A 15,706-nucleotide genomic window follows, 5' to 3' on the forward strand; every position below is an offset into this window, starting at 1 on the left:
ATTATAGTTTTAGCCATTTGCCCTATTTATCTTTAGAAATGTCATTTCAAAGTCACTTATTAATAAATGACTTAAGTGACTATTCATGTCTGTATGCTGAAGTGACTGTATAGTGCAAGTAAGGGTTTGTGACTATGACTGTCACAAACTGCTGACGTGTCAAAGCCTAAAGAATGGAGCCAACTTGCAAATGCTGGCCGAGGGGCCTAAACCCTAAGAAGAACAAGTAAAAGAAGAAGTCCTACCAACTTATGGGGACCCGTTCGATGGGGCCCCAAGTGACATAAAGGATTAAAATAAAGCAGGACCCACATACGCAAAAACTGATGACGTGGCAGATTTTCGAAAATTGCGTTGGCATGATGACGTGGGAGGCTGTACGGATTTCCGCATTTTGCGTTGGTTGATGACGTGGCAGCTGTACGGATTTCCGTGATTTACGATGGCAGCTTTTTGGCTTTGCTTTTGGACCAGATGCTTTTGAGTTTGAAGGCTTTTTACTGTAAACTGCTTTTGGGGCCTAGGGCGCTTTAAATATGTGCGAAGGGCTCATTCTTGGCATGCTTCTTGGAGAAGGTGCGGAGTCTGGAGTACTGGCTTGTACTTTGTTGATGCAATATAAAGAAATACCGAAAGGGGTGCCAAGGTTTGGGGCCAATACTCTTTGGGGTGAATTCCGCCACTCTGTGTCGCGTGTCGTCTCTCTCTCTCTCTCTCTCTCTCTCTCTCTCTCCAGTTCAGTTGTTATTGAAGTGCTAAAAGTCTGCTTAGTCTGTTCTTTTCTATTGGCACGTGGTGCCCGTCTTGTGACAGTGGTATCAGAGCATCAGGCGTGTGCTCTTCTGAAAGCATACCGGTCCTACAAAAGAGCAGACAGAGCTATTGGAATTTTATTCCAGGTATCTTCGCCCTCCAACCCGGACTTATTAGCCACTCCCACCCTTACTTCATCGCGCATCGGGCGCTGTCACAAAACGGGAGCGTACACGAGCACTTAGAAAATCTGAAAATTATAATTCTTTGAAAAACATGAGAGAAGGGAGAAGATCGACACAGTATTGGGGACCGGAACATCTTCTGGTCCCCCCCCCCCCGTTCAGAGAGTATTCTTTTATTCAGGGAGAATTCTTATACAGGCACGAGAACCCGAGGAAACCCCTCCGTTCTGTAGTCTTAGACCCGAAGGTCGTGCTTTCCCGTAAAGGGCTTGGGCACAAGGCCGTTCCTTCCCGTGAGGGACTTAAGCGCGAAGCCGTACTTTCCCGTAAGGGACTTAGGCGTGAAGCCGTACTTCCCGTGAAGGGCCTTCCCTTGAGATGGGAGATTCCTGCAAAACAAACCACACAAAGGAGCAATTCTCAATGCGTATCAACACCTTATACCTGTCGCTCCTTGCTCGGAGAATCAACCTCCGTACTCAGTCGTCACACGAGCACTTGCAAATTCCGTCGCCAGTCTCTGCTCCAGAATCCCAGCGCTTGCACTTCTTGCTGCTTCCGGCTCCTCCAAACTAAAACGCTGGCTACCCTTTTATAGGGTCTGACACCCGACAGGAATAGGGGTCCAAAAGCAGAGCTTGGCGCTACTAGAGAGAGGAGAGAGAAAATCGTGTTTTCTAGAGAGAGGAGAGAGAGAGAGAGATCGCAATTCAGCCCCCCTGCGTTGGTTTTAGCGCTGGCTTTTTCTATAAGAGCCTTGCTTGCTTTATTATATTAATAAAAGTGATCGGTCACTTTATAAAATAAAGTGTGAACCTGTTCAAACTTTAAAAACTCACTCAGTTAGTGAAAACAATGCTACACGGACACATTCCAGGCGTCCCTGGGTGCAGGACACGACACAGATGCAATGCAGACACAGACTCCTCGCGGGAAAACATCTGTCCTCCCGCGACTGTTCCTGCTTTTCGTAAAAAGCTTCATTGAACCCATCTTTATTCTTGTGCTTGCATTCTTACGCGTATTTTCTTACTCAGTTCGGATTTCCTCCTTAGCATACGGGATGCCCCCTTACTGATGCACCCGTCACCCATCATGTGACGCATTAGAGGCACTCGTAACCCGGCCCTTTCCACCGAACTTACGGAAACTCCTTCGTGATGTTTACCGTCACCCATCAAATGACACATCAGAGTTGTCCGTTCCTGATGGCAGTTCCTGTAGCTACAATCTTTTTAACAGTTTTTAGTGCACATAATAAAATATCCTAAAAAAGAGATTTAATCATTAAAAATAAGAAAATAGTCCAATTAGCAACAGGCGCGCTCCCGTCTTCACCGTGTTAGGGAATAAAGGCCTAAGTGCCTTGTACTTATTAACTTATAAGTTAAAAATCTTATAAGTGAGGGGGCCCAAGTGTGAATGGCCCCCTAGTCACTTACTCATATACTCAAAGGTCAAGCCCAAAATGTGACAATCGTGACTTTTCCCAAAAACTTCTACGAGCTCTCTCTCTCTCTCACGTTTTCTCTCTGCGTGTGCTTCTTCTGCGCCACTCTCCTCTTCTCCTTCACTCTCATTGTATAGAATAGCAAGTGGGCTCTCTCTCCTGCTCCCCCACACATGGTATCAGAGCTTTAGGGTTTCCAAGAGAGCCATTTTCGCAACACAGATCAGAATTCTGTTCTTGCTCACTGCGGGAAGGATATTCAACCGTTTTCGATCAACTCTGTCGCGAAGGGATCCTCTCACCGTGTAGAATCGACCTCCGGTGACAGTTTCCCCAAAATTAGGGTTTCAAAAACTGGCGAACAGCAGCCTATTTCTGCTGAAATTGACCAATTTCGGGGTCAATTTGATGCAATTTCATTAGGGCAAGTCTCACAGGTCAATCTTACAGGTGTTTCCACCAATGAGGTTCTGAAAATTCAGCAAAACAGGTGTTTACAGGTCTGATTTTTGCCCCAAAACAGGGAATTTCAGCAAGCAAATGATGTATACACCTTGTGGAAACCTTTGGTAAGGGTTTGGCAATGAATGTACGCCGTTTTGGGGTGATTTCGCGTGAAATTTGCTCGCTGTTTTTTGTAACAGCAAGCTGTTTTTTGCCCGATTGCGCACATTTGGGCGTGTTTAGGTCTGCAAAACAGGGTTTCAGTGTTTGCAATCACTCAGAATGGCTTCTAGCAGTGAAAGTGGCAATTTGTTGCACATTCGCAAGCTTGAAGGTGCCCATAACTTTGCTATATGGAAGAAGCAATGTTATAATGTGATGTTGCAGAAGAAACAGGCGAAACCTATTAAGTTACAGGGTGTGAAACCGGTTGATACGGAGGTTGAAGAATGGGAAGAAGTGGACGAGTTGGCTCGCTCCACGATCATGCTTTCGGTGTCTGACAATTTACTCTTCAATGTAGAGAATGAGCAGACAGCATGGGGCATGTGGAAGCGCTTAGACGAGTTGTATGCACAGCAGAGTGCTGCCAGTAAAGTGTATTGGCTTAAGAAGCTTATGGATCTCCGCATGAAGGAGGGCACGCACATGTCAGTGCACCTCAATGAATTCAATTCTATTTTCAGCCAACTGACAGAGCTGAAATTCACGATTGATGAGGAGTTCAAAGCTACTTTTCTGCTATGCACATTGCCCGAGAGTTGGGATGTATTCCGGACAGCTCTTAGTAACTCAAGTGCATCACTTAAGTATGCAGATGTAGAGAGTTCTCTCTTGATGGAAGAGATGAACAGGAAGAACACCACAGGTGGGTCTTCTAATGCATTGCACTTGAGAGGCAGGTCTCAACAGAGGGAGAAATCTGACAGTAAGGACAGGGCACGCAACAAATCTCGTAGGAAAGATGTTGTGTGTCATCATTGTGGAAAGAAAGGGCATTATAAACGGGAATGCTATGAGTGGAAGAAAGAGAAGAACAAGGGTGCTGAAACTGATGCAAAGGACAAGGGAAATGCCAAGAAGAGCACTGTGTTGATTGAGGAAATCAATGTTGCTAGTAGCTGTGACAGTGACAGCAGCACTGATGTACTCAATGCCTCCTCTGTGGACGCACATACCCTTGCTATGGGTTTCGATGTGAACATGCATACTTGGATTCTTGATTCAGGTGCCTCCTTTCATGTAACACCTCATAGGGATTGGTTTACACAGTACTCAGGTGAGGTGCAGGGCACTGTTTATTTGGGAGATAACTATGCATGTGACATTGCAGGTATTGGCAATGTCTAGTTTTCCTTTGCTGATGGTATGACTTTTGTTTTGCACAAAGTGCGCCATGTGCCACAACTCAAGAAGAGTTTGATTAGTACAGGGCAGCTAGATGATGCAGGCTATCACACCACTTTTGGTGATAGCAAGTGGAAAATTTGTAAAGGGGCCCGGATTGTAGCCAAGGGTTGTAAATCGGACACTTTGTATCTTGCATGTATCTAGTGTGCGTGACCATGTTGTCGCCGTAACCGAGCAGCCAAGTGTTTCTTTGTGGCATGGCCGGTTGGGACACATGAGTAAAAGAGGAATGGAAACTTTGTCTCGTTGTGGTTATTTGCCGTGTTTGAGGTATGCTGATTTTTCTCATTGTGAGCACTGTATTTATGGTAAGCACAGTCAAACACCGCACAAAAGGTCTCTTTCTTTGAAGTCTGACAGGTTAGACTTAGTGCATTCCGATGTATGTGAAATGCCACAGTTGTCCTTAGGGGGAAAGAAATATTTTGTCTCGTTTATCGATGATGCTACACGTAAGGTGTGGGTGTATCCAATACGTGCTAAAAGCGATGTTTTGGATACTTTCAAGAAGTTTCTTGCGTTTGTTGAGAATCAAACTGACAAGAAGCTTAGGTCTTTGCGCTCAGACAATGGGGGGGAGTATGTATCAAAAGCATTTATTGACTTTTGTGCCACTAAAGGTATTAAAAGAGAGCTCACGGCTCCTTTTAATCCCTCTCAGAATGGAGTTGCAGAGAAGTTGAACCGGACTATCCAAGAGAAAGTTCGGAGTATGCTGTCACATGCTGCATTACCTCATGGTTTTTGGGCAGAAGCTGTGCAAACAGCTATTCACTTGATTAATCGCTCACCTAGCAAGGCTTTGGGTGGAAAGGTGCCTGAGGAGGTGTGGTCTGGCAAGCCACCCTCATATGCACATTTAAGAGTGTTTGGTTGTGAGGCCTATGTTCACATCCGGAGTGAATTGCGCACCAAACTAGAATCAAAGTCTCATAAATGCATTTTCCTAGGATATGGTGAGGATGGTGAAATGGGGTATAGATTATGGGATCCCGCATTACGGAAAATCATACGTAGCAATGATGTCATCTTCAATGAGAATTGCATGCACAAACAGCCCACAAAGGTCGAGGAAGTGCGCCGGGTTGTTTTTCGTGAAGATGTTACATATGGACAGCCAAGAAGGCCCAATGTTCAGCAGCCTTTACATGCTGAAAATGGTGCTGAAAATCAGCCATTAGCTGCTGAAAATCAGCCCCAACAAGTTGCCATTGATGCACCACAGGTAGGGGAACAGGTTGATGCTCCTAGACCGCCCGTTGTTGCGATGCAACCGGCTGAACAGCCTGCTGTTTTTTATGGTTTACAGGCTGAAAATCCACCTGTTATGGATCATTGGGTGCGTAGGTCTACTCGGGTGACAAGGCCCCCCGATAGATATGAACCGTCTTTGGACTATGTCATGCTTACTGATTGTGGTGAGCCGTCTTGCTATAAAGAGGCTATGCAACGGGAAGACAGTAAGAAATGGTTTCGGAAATGCAGTCTTTGGAGAAAAACCATACATGGGACTTGGTTGATTTGCCTAAAGGGCATAAGGCTCTGCCATGTAAATGGGTTTACAAGACCAAGGTCACATCTGATGCTTCTTCTAAGTACAAGGCACGTTTGGTTGCTAAAGGGTACAAGCAAAAGCATGGTGTGGATTTTGATGAGATTTTTTCTCCTGTTGTAAAGCTTGCCACATTACGTCTTGTTTTAGGCCTGGTTGCTTCTGAAGATATGGAGTTAAAGCAAATGGATGTCAAAACAGCGTTTTTGCATGGCGATTTGCTTGAGATGATCTATATGATGCAGCCAGAAGGTTTTGTGTCAAAGGGGCAAGAGAAGAAAGTATGTAGACTCTTGAAGAGCTTGTATGGTTTGAAACAGTCTCCCCGTGCATGGTATCACAAGTTTGATACATTCATGAGGTCTCAAGGATACAAAAGAAGTAATTCTGATCACTGTTTGTATATCAAAACGGCAAGTGATGGATCTCGTCTATTGCTGATTTTGTATGTTGATGACATGCTTATTGCGGGTAAAAATGTCACGGAGTTGGATGCATTACAGCAAAGCTTAAAGAATCGCTTTGACATGAAGGATCTTGGTGATGCTAATCATATTTTGGGCATGCGTATCTCTCGAGATAGACCTAACAGGCGTCTGTATCTATCTCAACGAGATTATGTTAATAAGGTGCTACATCGTTTTCATATGGATGGGGGAAAGGCACTTGGTACTCCGCTGCCTCCATATGTAAAACTGACTGCACATGACTGCCCAAACACAGATGATATGCGGGCTGAAATGGCCAAGATTCCTTATGCATCAGCCGTTGGCAGTTTGATGTATGCTATGGTTGCTACACCGTCCGGACATTGCATTTGCGGTGGGAGTAGTAAGCAGGTACATGAGCAATCCTGGCAAAAAGCATTGGGAAGCAGTGAAGTGTATCTTGAGATACTTGAAAGGCACTAAAGACTTGTGCATTTGTTTTGGGAAGAGTGAGACATCTGTGCATGGCTTTACAGATGCAGATTTTGCTGGACATCCAGATTGTAGGAAGTCTACCTCTGGATATGTGTTTACATTCACAGGAGGTGCAATTTCTTGGATTTCTAGACTGCAAAAATGTGTTGCTTTGTCTACCACTGAGGCTGAGTATGTGGCTGCCACTGAGGCATGCAAAGAAGCTTTGTGGCTCATGCGTTTGGTAGAAGAGCTTGGCATTAAGTCACCGGTTCCTGTGCTACACTGTGATAGTCAGAGTGCTATTATGCTTGCAAGGAATCTTGTTTTTCATGCCAAGACAAAGCACATAGAGGTGAAGTATCATTTTATCAGGAGTGTGCTTGATGACAAGAGCATTACACTTGTCAAGGTGCACACAGATGACAATCCTGCAGATCTTTTGACCAAGAGTCTTCCAGCAGAGCGGTTTGCATATTGCCGTCAGATGATGGGTGTTGGATGAGTAAGTGCATGATCAGTTGATGTATCATAGTTAGCTGATTCTTTGATCTCCCAAGGTACATTGCCTTTAGGTGGGAGGTTGTTAGGGAATAAAGGCCTAAGTGCCTTGTACTTATTAACTTATAAGTTAAAAATCTTATAAGTGAGGGGGCCCAAGTGTGAATGGCCCCCTAGTCACTTACTCATATACTCAAAGGTCAAGCCCAAAATGTGACAATCGTGACTTTTCCCAAAAACTTCTACGAGCTCTCTCTCTCTCTCACGTTTTCTCTCTGCGTGTGCTTCTTCTGCGCCACTCTCCTCTTCTCCTTCACTCTCATTGCATAGAATAGCAAGTGGGCTCTCTCTCCTGCTCCCCCACACACCGCTGATGTCTTACAGGGCATAAGCCATTAATATCACTTGCAAGAGAAGGATCCAAGATTTGTTTCAAGTCACTGTTTTTCTCAAAAGCAGTGCCATGCAGATGTTGATGTCTACAGCTACCAAGTAGCACACTCCAAGGACTTGGCAAGCTTTCAAGAAAATTTTTGCCCGAAGTTCTATGGTTTCTGACATCTTCCTTCAGAGTGCAACTTTTGGCAGAGTGTGGTATCCTGAAATGCTTGCCATGGAAAACCCAAGCAGATTATATCTTGAAATTTCTTGACATCTCTCAGTAGATGTCTTTTCGAGCAGATGACCTTGGAGGCTTAGTGTGATTGCTATCTTGGGACTACCATTGTCGCCAAAGAAACACTGTTTGTCCAAGAGCTGATGGACCATGCTGTGCTCGGCTACGACCCTATGGAATGAACCTAACCCTAATTTTTTTGGTGCAGGTTTTAGGATGGAAAGTCAGTCGACTTTTCGAGCTCGACTGATGTCGAGATTGCTTTTTAAGTTTGAATTTTGTGTGAGAATCTGTTTGAGAGCTTGTTTGGTGATCGTGTTTGGAATTTGTTTGAAATGGATGCTATCTGTTTTAAACCTGTCTTGGTGCCGATTTGAATTGTTTAACTCTGGTTTTAATACTGGTTTCAATGATTGGTGATTTTACTCCCGGGTGGAGAAGTGAGAAATACTGTTTGGTATTGTTTGACCTCGGAATGGCGCAGGTCGATGCTTGGGGAGCGTTATGTTGTATGCTAGAAAACCTCCGAACGACGCAGGCCGATGCCTGGGGAGCGTTTGGTTGAATGCTTGTAAAATAATTGTTGTTGTGACTCCCGGCCGGAACCTGGATGGTTATACGGGAGGAGTATTAAGAAGATGAGCAGTGGTTACTCTCAGCACCTCCAAATGACGCAGGTGCGGTCTGGGGGGGCGTTTGGTTGTAAAAGGCCTCTATATCTCCCGGCCCGTACCTTTTTAGGTTATGCGGGAGGAGTGATGAGGGAGTCGTTGAATATCTCCCGGCTCGGACCTTGTTAGGTTATGCGGGAGGAGTGTTCAACGGCTTTATGTTTCTATGTCTTGTAACATGCATATGTAAGCATTTTGTTGCATTGTGATGTGCCAGCTACTGAATATTCCTAATTGGATGAGATTGCTTGGGTATGTAATTTTTTAGTGCATCAAGACACCCGTGGAAGATCAGTACGGTCTGGGTGTGATAGCTAATTTTACTACGCCGGAATATCAAGAGTTCCGATCTGGACGAAAGGAGAAGCTAACTCCTTGATCAAAAGAGCAGAAAGGAGAAGCTAACTCCTTAATAAAAAGAGCAAACTGATTGTCCCTCGGAAATTTTTGAGCTAACTTGAGTTGTTTTGCAGACATGCTGTAATCGCGAACGATTACTCTCCTTCAAGAAGGGGCAAGGCGGTACCAAACGTACTGTACATGGCGTATATGTATGTACTGTACGTTGTTCCTTATAGGAAAAAATTTTACGTACGTAAAAATACGTACTCTTATAAAAAAACCGCAAAGTACTAAATTTTCTAGGACATTTTCAATAAAAAACAAGAGAGAAGCCAACAACTTATAGAGACATTCAAAGACACGTTTCACAAGACAACCATATACTGTGTAACTATTGCAAGAGATTTGGATTTTTATTTTAAATCAACATTGTACGGGCTTTCCACACCCCACCCAAAAAAAAAAAAAAAAAAAAAAAAACGGCGTATGGATCGTTCCGTATGGTACGGATCCGTACAGAACGTCCGTACGGTACGGAACGGATCAATACGTACGTTTTGATCCAACCTTGAGAAGGGGAGATGTCACAAACTGCTGACGTGTCAAAGCCTAAAGAATGGAGCCAACTTGCAAATGCTGGCCGAGGGGCCTAAACCCTAAGAAGAACAAGTAACAGAAGAAGTCCTATCAACTTATGGGGACCCCGTCCGATGGCGCCCCAAGTGACATAAAGGATTAAAATATAGCAGGACCCGCACACACGCAAAATTGATGACGTGGTAGATTTTCGAAAATTGTGCTGGCATGATGACGTGGCAGGCTGTACGGATTTTGCGTTTTGCGCTAGCTGATGACGTGGCAGCTATATGGATTTCCGTGATTTACGCTGACAGTTTTTTGGCTTTGCTTTTAGACCAGATGCTTTTGAGTTTGAAGGCTTTTTACTGTAAACTGCTTTTGGGGCCTAGGGCCTTTAAATATGTGCTAAGGGCTCATTCTTTGGCATGCTTCCTGGAGAAGGTGCAGAGTCTGGAGTACCGGCTTGTACTTTGCTGATGCAATATAAAGAAATACCGAAAGGGGCGCCAAGGCCAATACTCTTTGGGGTGGAATTCCGCCACTCTGTGTCGCGTGTCGTCTCTCTCTCTCTCTCTCTCTCTCTCTCTCTCAGTTCAGTTGTTATTGAAGTGCTAAAAGTCTGCTCAGTCTGCTCTTTTCTATTGGCACGTGGTGCCCGTCTTGTGACAATGACCTACTTGATCATGCATGTCCTGCTAGAGGCTCACAAAGTGCCAAGCTAGATCCTAAGATAACTAAGACTGATGTTGACCTCTAGCAGTAGCTTGTCCTCAAGTGCAATGTGCACGTGACAATATCTGTATTTGGAGATGAATTATTGCAGGATTCTCTCTTCATCAAAAGGGTTTATGTCCAAAAGATTGAATTTGTATGCATGATTGCATCGGGTAGTAACTGGTAACAATGTGGGTTTATTTTTTGAGTATGTGGTGTAATCGAGGGGACAATAACTCTTAAAGTACTCTTCGTTAAGAGAGGGATAGGTGACAAGCAATGACGTGGCACTAACACGTGGTGAAGCAGCAGGAAAATGGAAAAACAAAGGGACTTTCTCTGGCGTAGGCGTTAGTGAAATGCAACCCAAAAACTTCTGCAATCATGGATTGTTGTGAACTAAGATATGGCTGCAGCATGCTTATCTAACACTGTTGTACATGGCTGATATTTATCAGGGAGAAGCTTTTGTGCAACCATTTAGTTGACAACTGTTGACCTAAAATTAATTTTAGCAAATGATTTTTGAGTCGCTTTTGAGGCTACATTCCCATAAATTAAGGGCTCTAGTGCTAGATGTAATTGAGATCAGCTTGCACGGTCACACAAACAATTGTAAAAACTCTTGAGATGGTATGTAAAGATATACAACATGGGGGCTCGACTTGAGGGCCAATACTCTGTGGAGGGTAAGTACGATTCTCTCGTGTTGTCTAGTGTCTTCAAGTGTCATTTATATTGTTCTGCTCAGTCTTGCAATTGCAGTTTGTGAGTTCGGGTTGATCATCCGCTTGACAGGTGATTACACTGATGGTCTCTGCCTCTCTTTCACTAAATAAGTAGCCATCCTTACACAAGCTAGCAGTTCAGTAAGTTTCCAAATGGTTTGCCAGCGAGTGCCTTAATGGTTTCGCTATCTACAAACAAACCTGATACCTGCTTTCTACTACTGGAATGAGCATGGACCGAATGGGGCGAACCAATGAAAACAAACAATTATTATTTCAAAACTATAGCAAATGGGTTTGATCTTAGGAGAAGTTTAATTGTTAATGCCCTTTGCAAATGCTTCTGTTCGAGCTACAACTTCATTTTTTCATTTTTTGACCTTGTACCAATGTTGGCTGTTTTTGGTTCCCACTCCAACTAGAAAAGTGCAGGTATTTCTGTATGTCAGAATTGGTCCCATGCAAAAGGAATGACGTCTTTTATGGTGCCTTGTGATTTCTGTACTTTTACATGTACGTGACAGCTGAAGAAACCTGGCATGAACAATTTTTCTTGATATTCCAATGATTTTTTTGCAGGATATACAGCTGTATTCCCGAGAATCTATGTGCGAGATCCACACAGTTTTAGGGCTACTCGGGATGCATCCGAGGAAGAGATTCAATCAGCTCGCAACTTTCTTGCTGAACAATATGCACATCATGAACGAAGTAGGGAAGCTGTTGAGGCAGCTCATGACAAAATCATCATGGAAAGCTTCCGAGCAAGGAAAAAATCAAAAATCAATCTTAAGAGCAACCTTAAAAAGAAAGTTGAAGAATCACCTCCGTGGGTGAAAAGAATTCTGAATATTTTTGAAGTTCCACCTTCTCAAATTATACTACAGAGGGCGGCCTTTTTTGGACTTATGGGAGTGTGGAGTGTGATGAATCCAGCCGAGGGGGGCCCCGCATTTCAGGTTATGCAACCACCATATGAAAGAGCATTTTACAAACATTGTTGAGCTTTATTCTAATCAAAGATGATTGTGAGACTGCTCTTAAGAATCGAATCATCTGCAGGTGGCTGTTTCTCTAGCAGGATGTGTGTATCTTCTTAATTATAGGCTCAAAAGCATTGGGCGGTCCTTCATGCTTGGGTAAGCATTCGAAGTGTTTATTCACAGTTGATATGAAAGAATTCGTTCTTTTGTCGTTTGTTTGTGTTGCCGTGTCTGTTGTTTAGAGTAGAATACTTGTTTCACAGTTTCAGTCAAGCAAGCTTCTCTAACTTATTTTACATAAGCCTCTTCTAAAAGGATTTTCAAGTGAATAATGGTTTTCTTTTTTCAAATCTTATTTTTGTTTAGAAACATATCAGGTCATGTAGTTTTTCTTCTTCATCTGTTTTCTTGTGTTGCCTTGCTTGTGTGTTTTAGCCTCTCTTATAATTTGTACGCTCAGAACTTTTCTGTGTGTGTGTGTGTGTGTATATGTATATATATAATAAGTTTCTCTGATTCATCAAGCATTTGATCTAATTGAGCATGTCTGTGGTTTCAGATTCGGCGGGCTTGTTGTGGGATGGTTGGTTGGCTCCTTCATTGTACCTGTCGTGCCAATGGCTTTACTGCCTCCGAATTGGAGCCTAGAAATCATAACGGCACTGATATCATATGTATTCATGTGGGTTGCATGTACTTTCTTGAAGTAAGGACACCTTATAGATATTGTATACCCGGGCCTCAAAAGGCTGGACTTGCAAGTGGTGGCTCTAGCACTCATCTATGCCTGTGCTCAAAAGGATGTCCGTTAAATGTTTCAGTAACACACTTTCTAGAGTAGATAGAGCTTTTCTTCCTTTTTAATGCACCATTACTATTTCTGTCACACTAGCCAATTTACCCGATCGACATTTTTGTAATGTACCCATTAGTGGTGAATATCAATATGTATCGGGATTTGTTCAAAAGAAAGCATGCTCTATGAAGTAGTGATTGTCACTTGAATGACCGTTTTGGGAGGGATTTCTATCGAATTCCAAGCAGAGTGTCAGCTAATGACTGCTTTTGTAGTACTGAGCGGTGAGGACTGGTTTAAATCTGGTGGACTTGAAAATTTGTTTACAATCTTCAAGGCTCTAATGGGAAGTGCAGTTAGTAGTGGCTTCCTTTTTGGTGGTGGTATTTCTCTTTTGCTTGTCCTATTATTCTCAAAGCACACACTCAAACACTTCCCCCTAAAGATACACCTTCATTTGACATGAATCAATCCATGACTAAATTTGCAATTAGGATTTTCTTCTTGTCAATTGCTGTACGGATCCCAGTTACCTCTCTCGGGCGCTCACTCTATGTAGAACTCCTATATCTCGTGCGTTCAAAGGGTACCATAAAAATTCCTTACCTGTGATTTTTTTGTGAATATAGCACACCCTTTTTGTGTTCAATCCGTATTTCTTTTTGAAGCTATACCCCTTTGTAAATGAAGATGTGGCAATTTTTTGAAATTAAAAAATATCCTTCTATTGAACCCATGTGATAAGTAAATATCAGGTGACCTCCCGCTATGTTCCGTCTTGAGTAACAGGTGGAGTTGAACACTTGTTGGATAGATCTTGGAGGTTTTTGGGATTGTTTTCTACCACATTAAAGTTTCTTCTGCCTGTAGCTACTACATTGCAAAGTGAAGAGGAGCCTGTTGATTTATACCACCTGATTTAACAAGAGCAGTTGCCTTCTCAGCACTTGCAAATGAGAGGTTTAGTGCTAACTGGCTCATTGATCTTTTTCCTTGGATGAACACTTTTGTTTCGAAGGTTTCCCGACCTGAACCAACGTTGAATGTTCAAGAGGCACCCTCTGAATTGCACCCTTGTAAACTGCATGTTAGATGTTAACAATGTTGGCATTATGCAACACAAAAAGCTCGAACTTATCTCTTCTCTATCTCTCAACAACCTTTGGGCGTATCACTTTGATCTTCCACTCCATTATCGGCTCAATGTGGTTTGGTTGAGGCATTGCTTTCCCCTTTTGCCTTGCCTCCTCTACTGTGTCTATGTTAGACGGCAGTGCCATTGTTTGTGGTTGATCGGCTTTGCTTAGATGCTTCTTGATGTGAGATTAAGTACTTTGCCATAACCTTCATTCATACGTTCTTCATTTTCGTATCCTTAATTCATACCTTCTAGAATTTTCCTATTGATGTGGTTGTCACTCAAAAAATGTGTCTTTCCACATCCAAACATCTTGCCAGTCCTAATAGTGAGCTTCAATGAATTGACATTTAGACGGGCTTTGTTCGTATCTAGCACGAAAAAGCTCCCTAGCCATGAATATGTTATTAATAAATAGTACTTTTCTTGAAGGAATAAGAGTTCCATAAACTATTAATAATTTATGGATCACATGTGGATTTGTATTGTCATGCTGATGAAACAAGGATCTTATCCATAATAAAACATGCATTTGTATCCTAGCATTCATAGTAGGTAGATTTTAAATGTTCTCAATAAGCTCCTTACATTGGCAAAAGGGTCAAAAGGTTGGTTTTTGGAATAAAAGGCAGGAAAGAAACATGATTAATTTTTTGCATTTTGTTGTCCCATTAGAAAGATACCCAAGTTGACGTCTTTCTCAACTCTCTTTATGTTAAGGTTCTCATATAGCCAACTTGTTTGAGCACAAGTGTAGAAGCAATGCAAAAATTCATCACTTGGCATGTTACCAGTTAAGACATTACAACCGTGGGTATATGAAGCAAACATAACGTTACATATGTGCATATTTAGCCTCTCAAAATTCATCTAGTGTTGTGCAAGATCTAAACTCTTTGTTAAGAATCTCAAAAAACAAGGTCTTCATGCTTCTATTCAAGTGTCGAGGTATTTTCAATAAAGTAACGAGAAATGCTAAGGTCAACTCTTAGCTTTTAATAACCTTGCCTTTGGACAAGTGCCATAAAATGTGGGAGTGACGAGTAGTTTTAAATGTGAGCTGTCTTAGCATGGAAATGCTAGTTGATTGAGGTGGGTCCAACAAACAATTGAAATTCCACCTTCAATAGTGTGGGGCTTCCTCAAGCACTTGTGCCACCAAAATTGGAATGAATTACTCAATAAACAATGTCGACTAGATGCTGGTTAGAAGCAAGTTGGATTCCATAGAGTCAGTAAACTAGTTGCGGGTAGTAAGTGTGCGCAAAGAAGTAAACTAGTTTTGATCACATGATACGTAGTGGGCATGCATTCTACAATTTGAAAGATGTGTCCATAATAGAATACACTTTTTGCAAATCATGTGTTGCATTCAAATTTGTTTCAAGAATTTTTCTTTTCTTGAAATGGTCATTTGGTTGATGTAAATCAAGACTTTGACCAACAAGTGCAACCAAGAACTTGCTAACCATGCTAGAGGTTCGGTATGGAAAAGGGCTAGTGAGAAGTGATAAGCTTTAGGGACTATGTCTCTGATAGGCGAGGGACTCTAGCATATTCATCTCCACATATCTGTACTCCTCTTATAGGCCCCCTGGCCCATCTTCAGTAGACCCCTTGACAACTCATGCTGGACCGTGTCCTTCTGGTCCTACCTTTCTCTTGACATTACTCCCTCCTTGAAGGAGAGTTTTTGTCCTTAAAAAAAGGTGGAATCTTTGTTCCTAAGAACACTCATGTCTTCTTAAGTGGCACTTTCTTTATGTCTATCTTTCCACTTAACCAATACTTGTGGACGCACATGATGATGAGTACATAAAACTTGATAGGAAGAAAACTTGTAGGCTATAGCTCCAACTCGCTTGAATATATTTGAATGGGCCACAATATGTAGGAGATAACTTAGCTATCTAACCAGTTTTTATACTTTTTGAATGGTCTG

At 42.6% G+C, this 15,706-nt stretch overlaps 1 protein-coding gene across 2 annotated transcripts in view; it reads left to right on the forward strand.

Moving 5' to 3' along the window:
- LOC147464703 (protein CHAPERONE-LIKE PROTEIN OF POR1, chloroplastic-like) overlaps positions 1-12,835 on the forward strand; it is a 38,647-nt gene extending 25,812 nt beyond the window's left edge. The window contains exons 3-5 of one of the 2 annotated variants that reach the window (XM_086516242.1): positions 11,427-11,806; positions 11,910-11,986; positions 12,390-12,835. In XM_086516242.1, the coding sequence (XP_086372368.1) occupies positions 11,427-11,806; positions 11,910-11,986; positions 12,390-12,540 (608 nt within the window). In that variant the 3' untranslated portion in view covers positions 12,541-12,835. The remainder of the gene's footprint in view (positions 1-11,426; positions 11,807-11,909; positions 11,987-12,389) is intronic. The other variant, XM_086516234.1, reaches the window with a different exon arrangement.
- The last annotated feature ends 2,871 nt before the right edge of the window (positions 12,836-15,706 follow it).

The sequence above is a fragment of the Adiantum capillus-veneris genome, chromosome 1 (assembly GCF_014529385.1).
Source record: "Adiantum capillus-veneris isolate H3 chromosome 1, ASM1452938v2, whole genome shotgun sequence".
NCBI lineage: Eukaryota > Viridiplantae > Streptophyta > Polypodiopsida > Polypodiales > Pteridaceae > Adiantum > Adiantum capillus-veneris.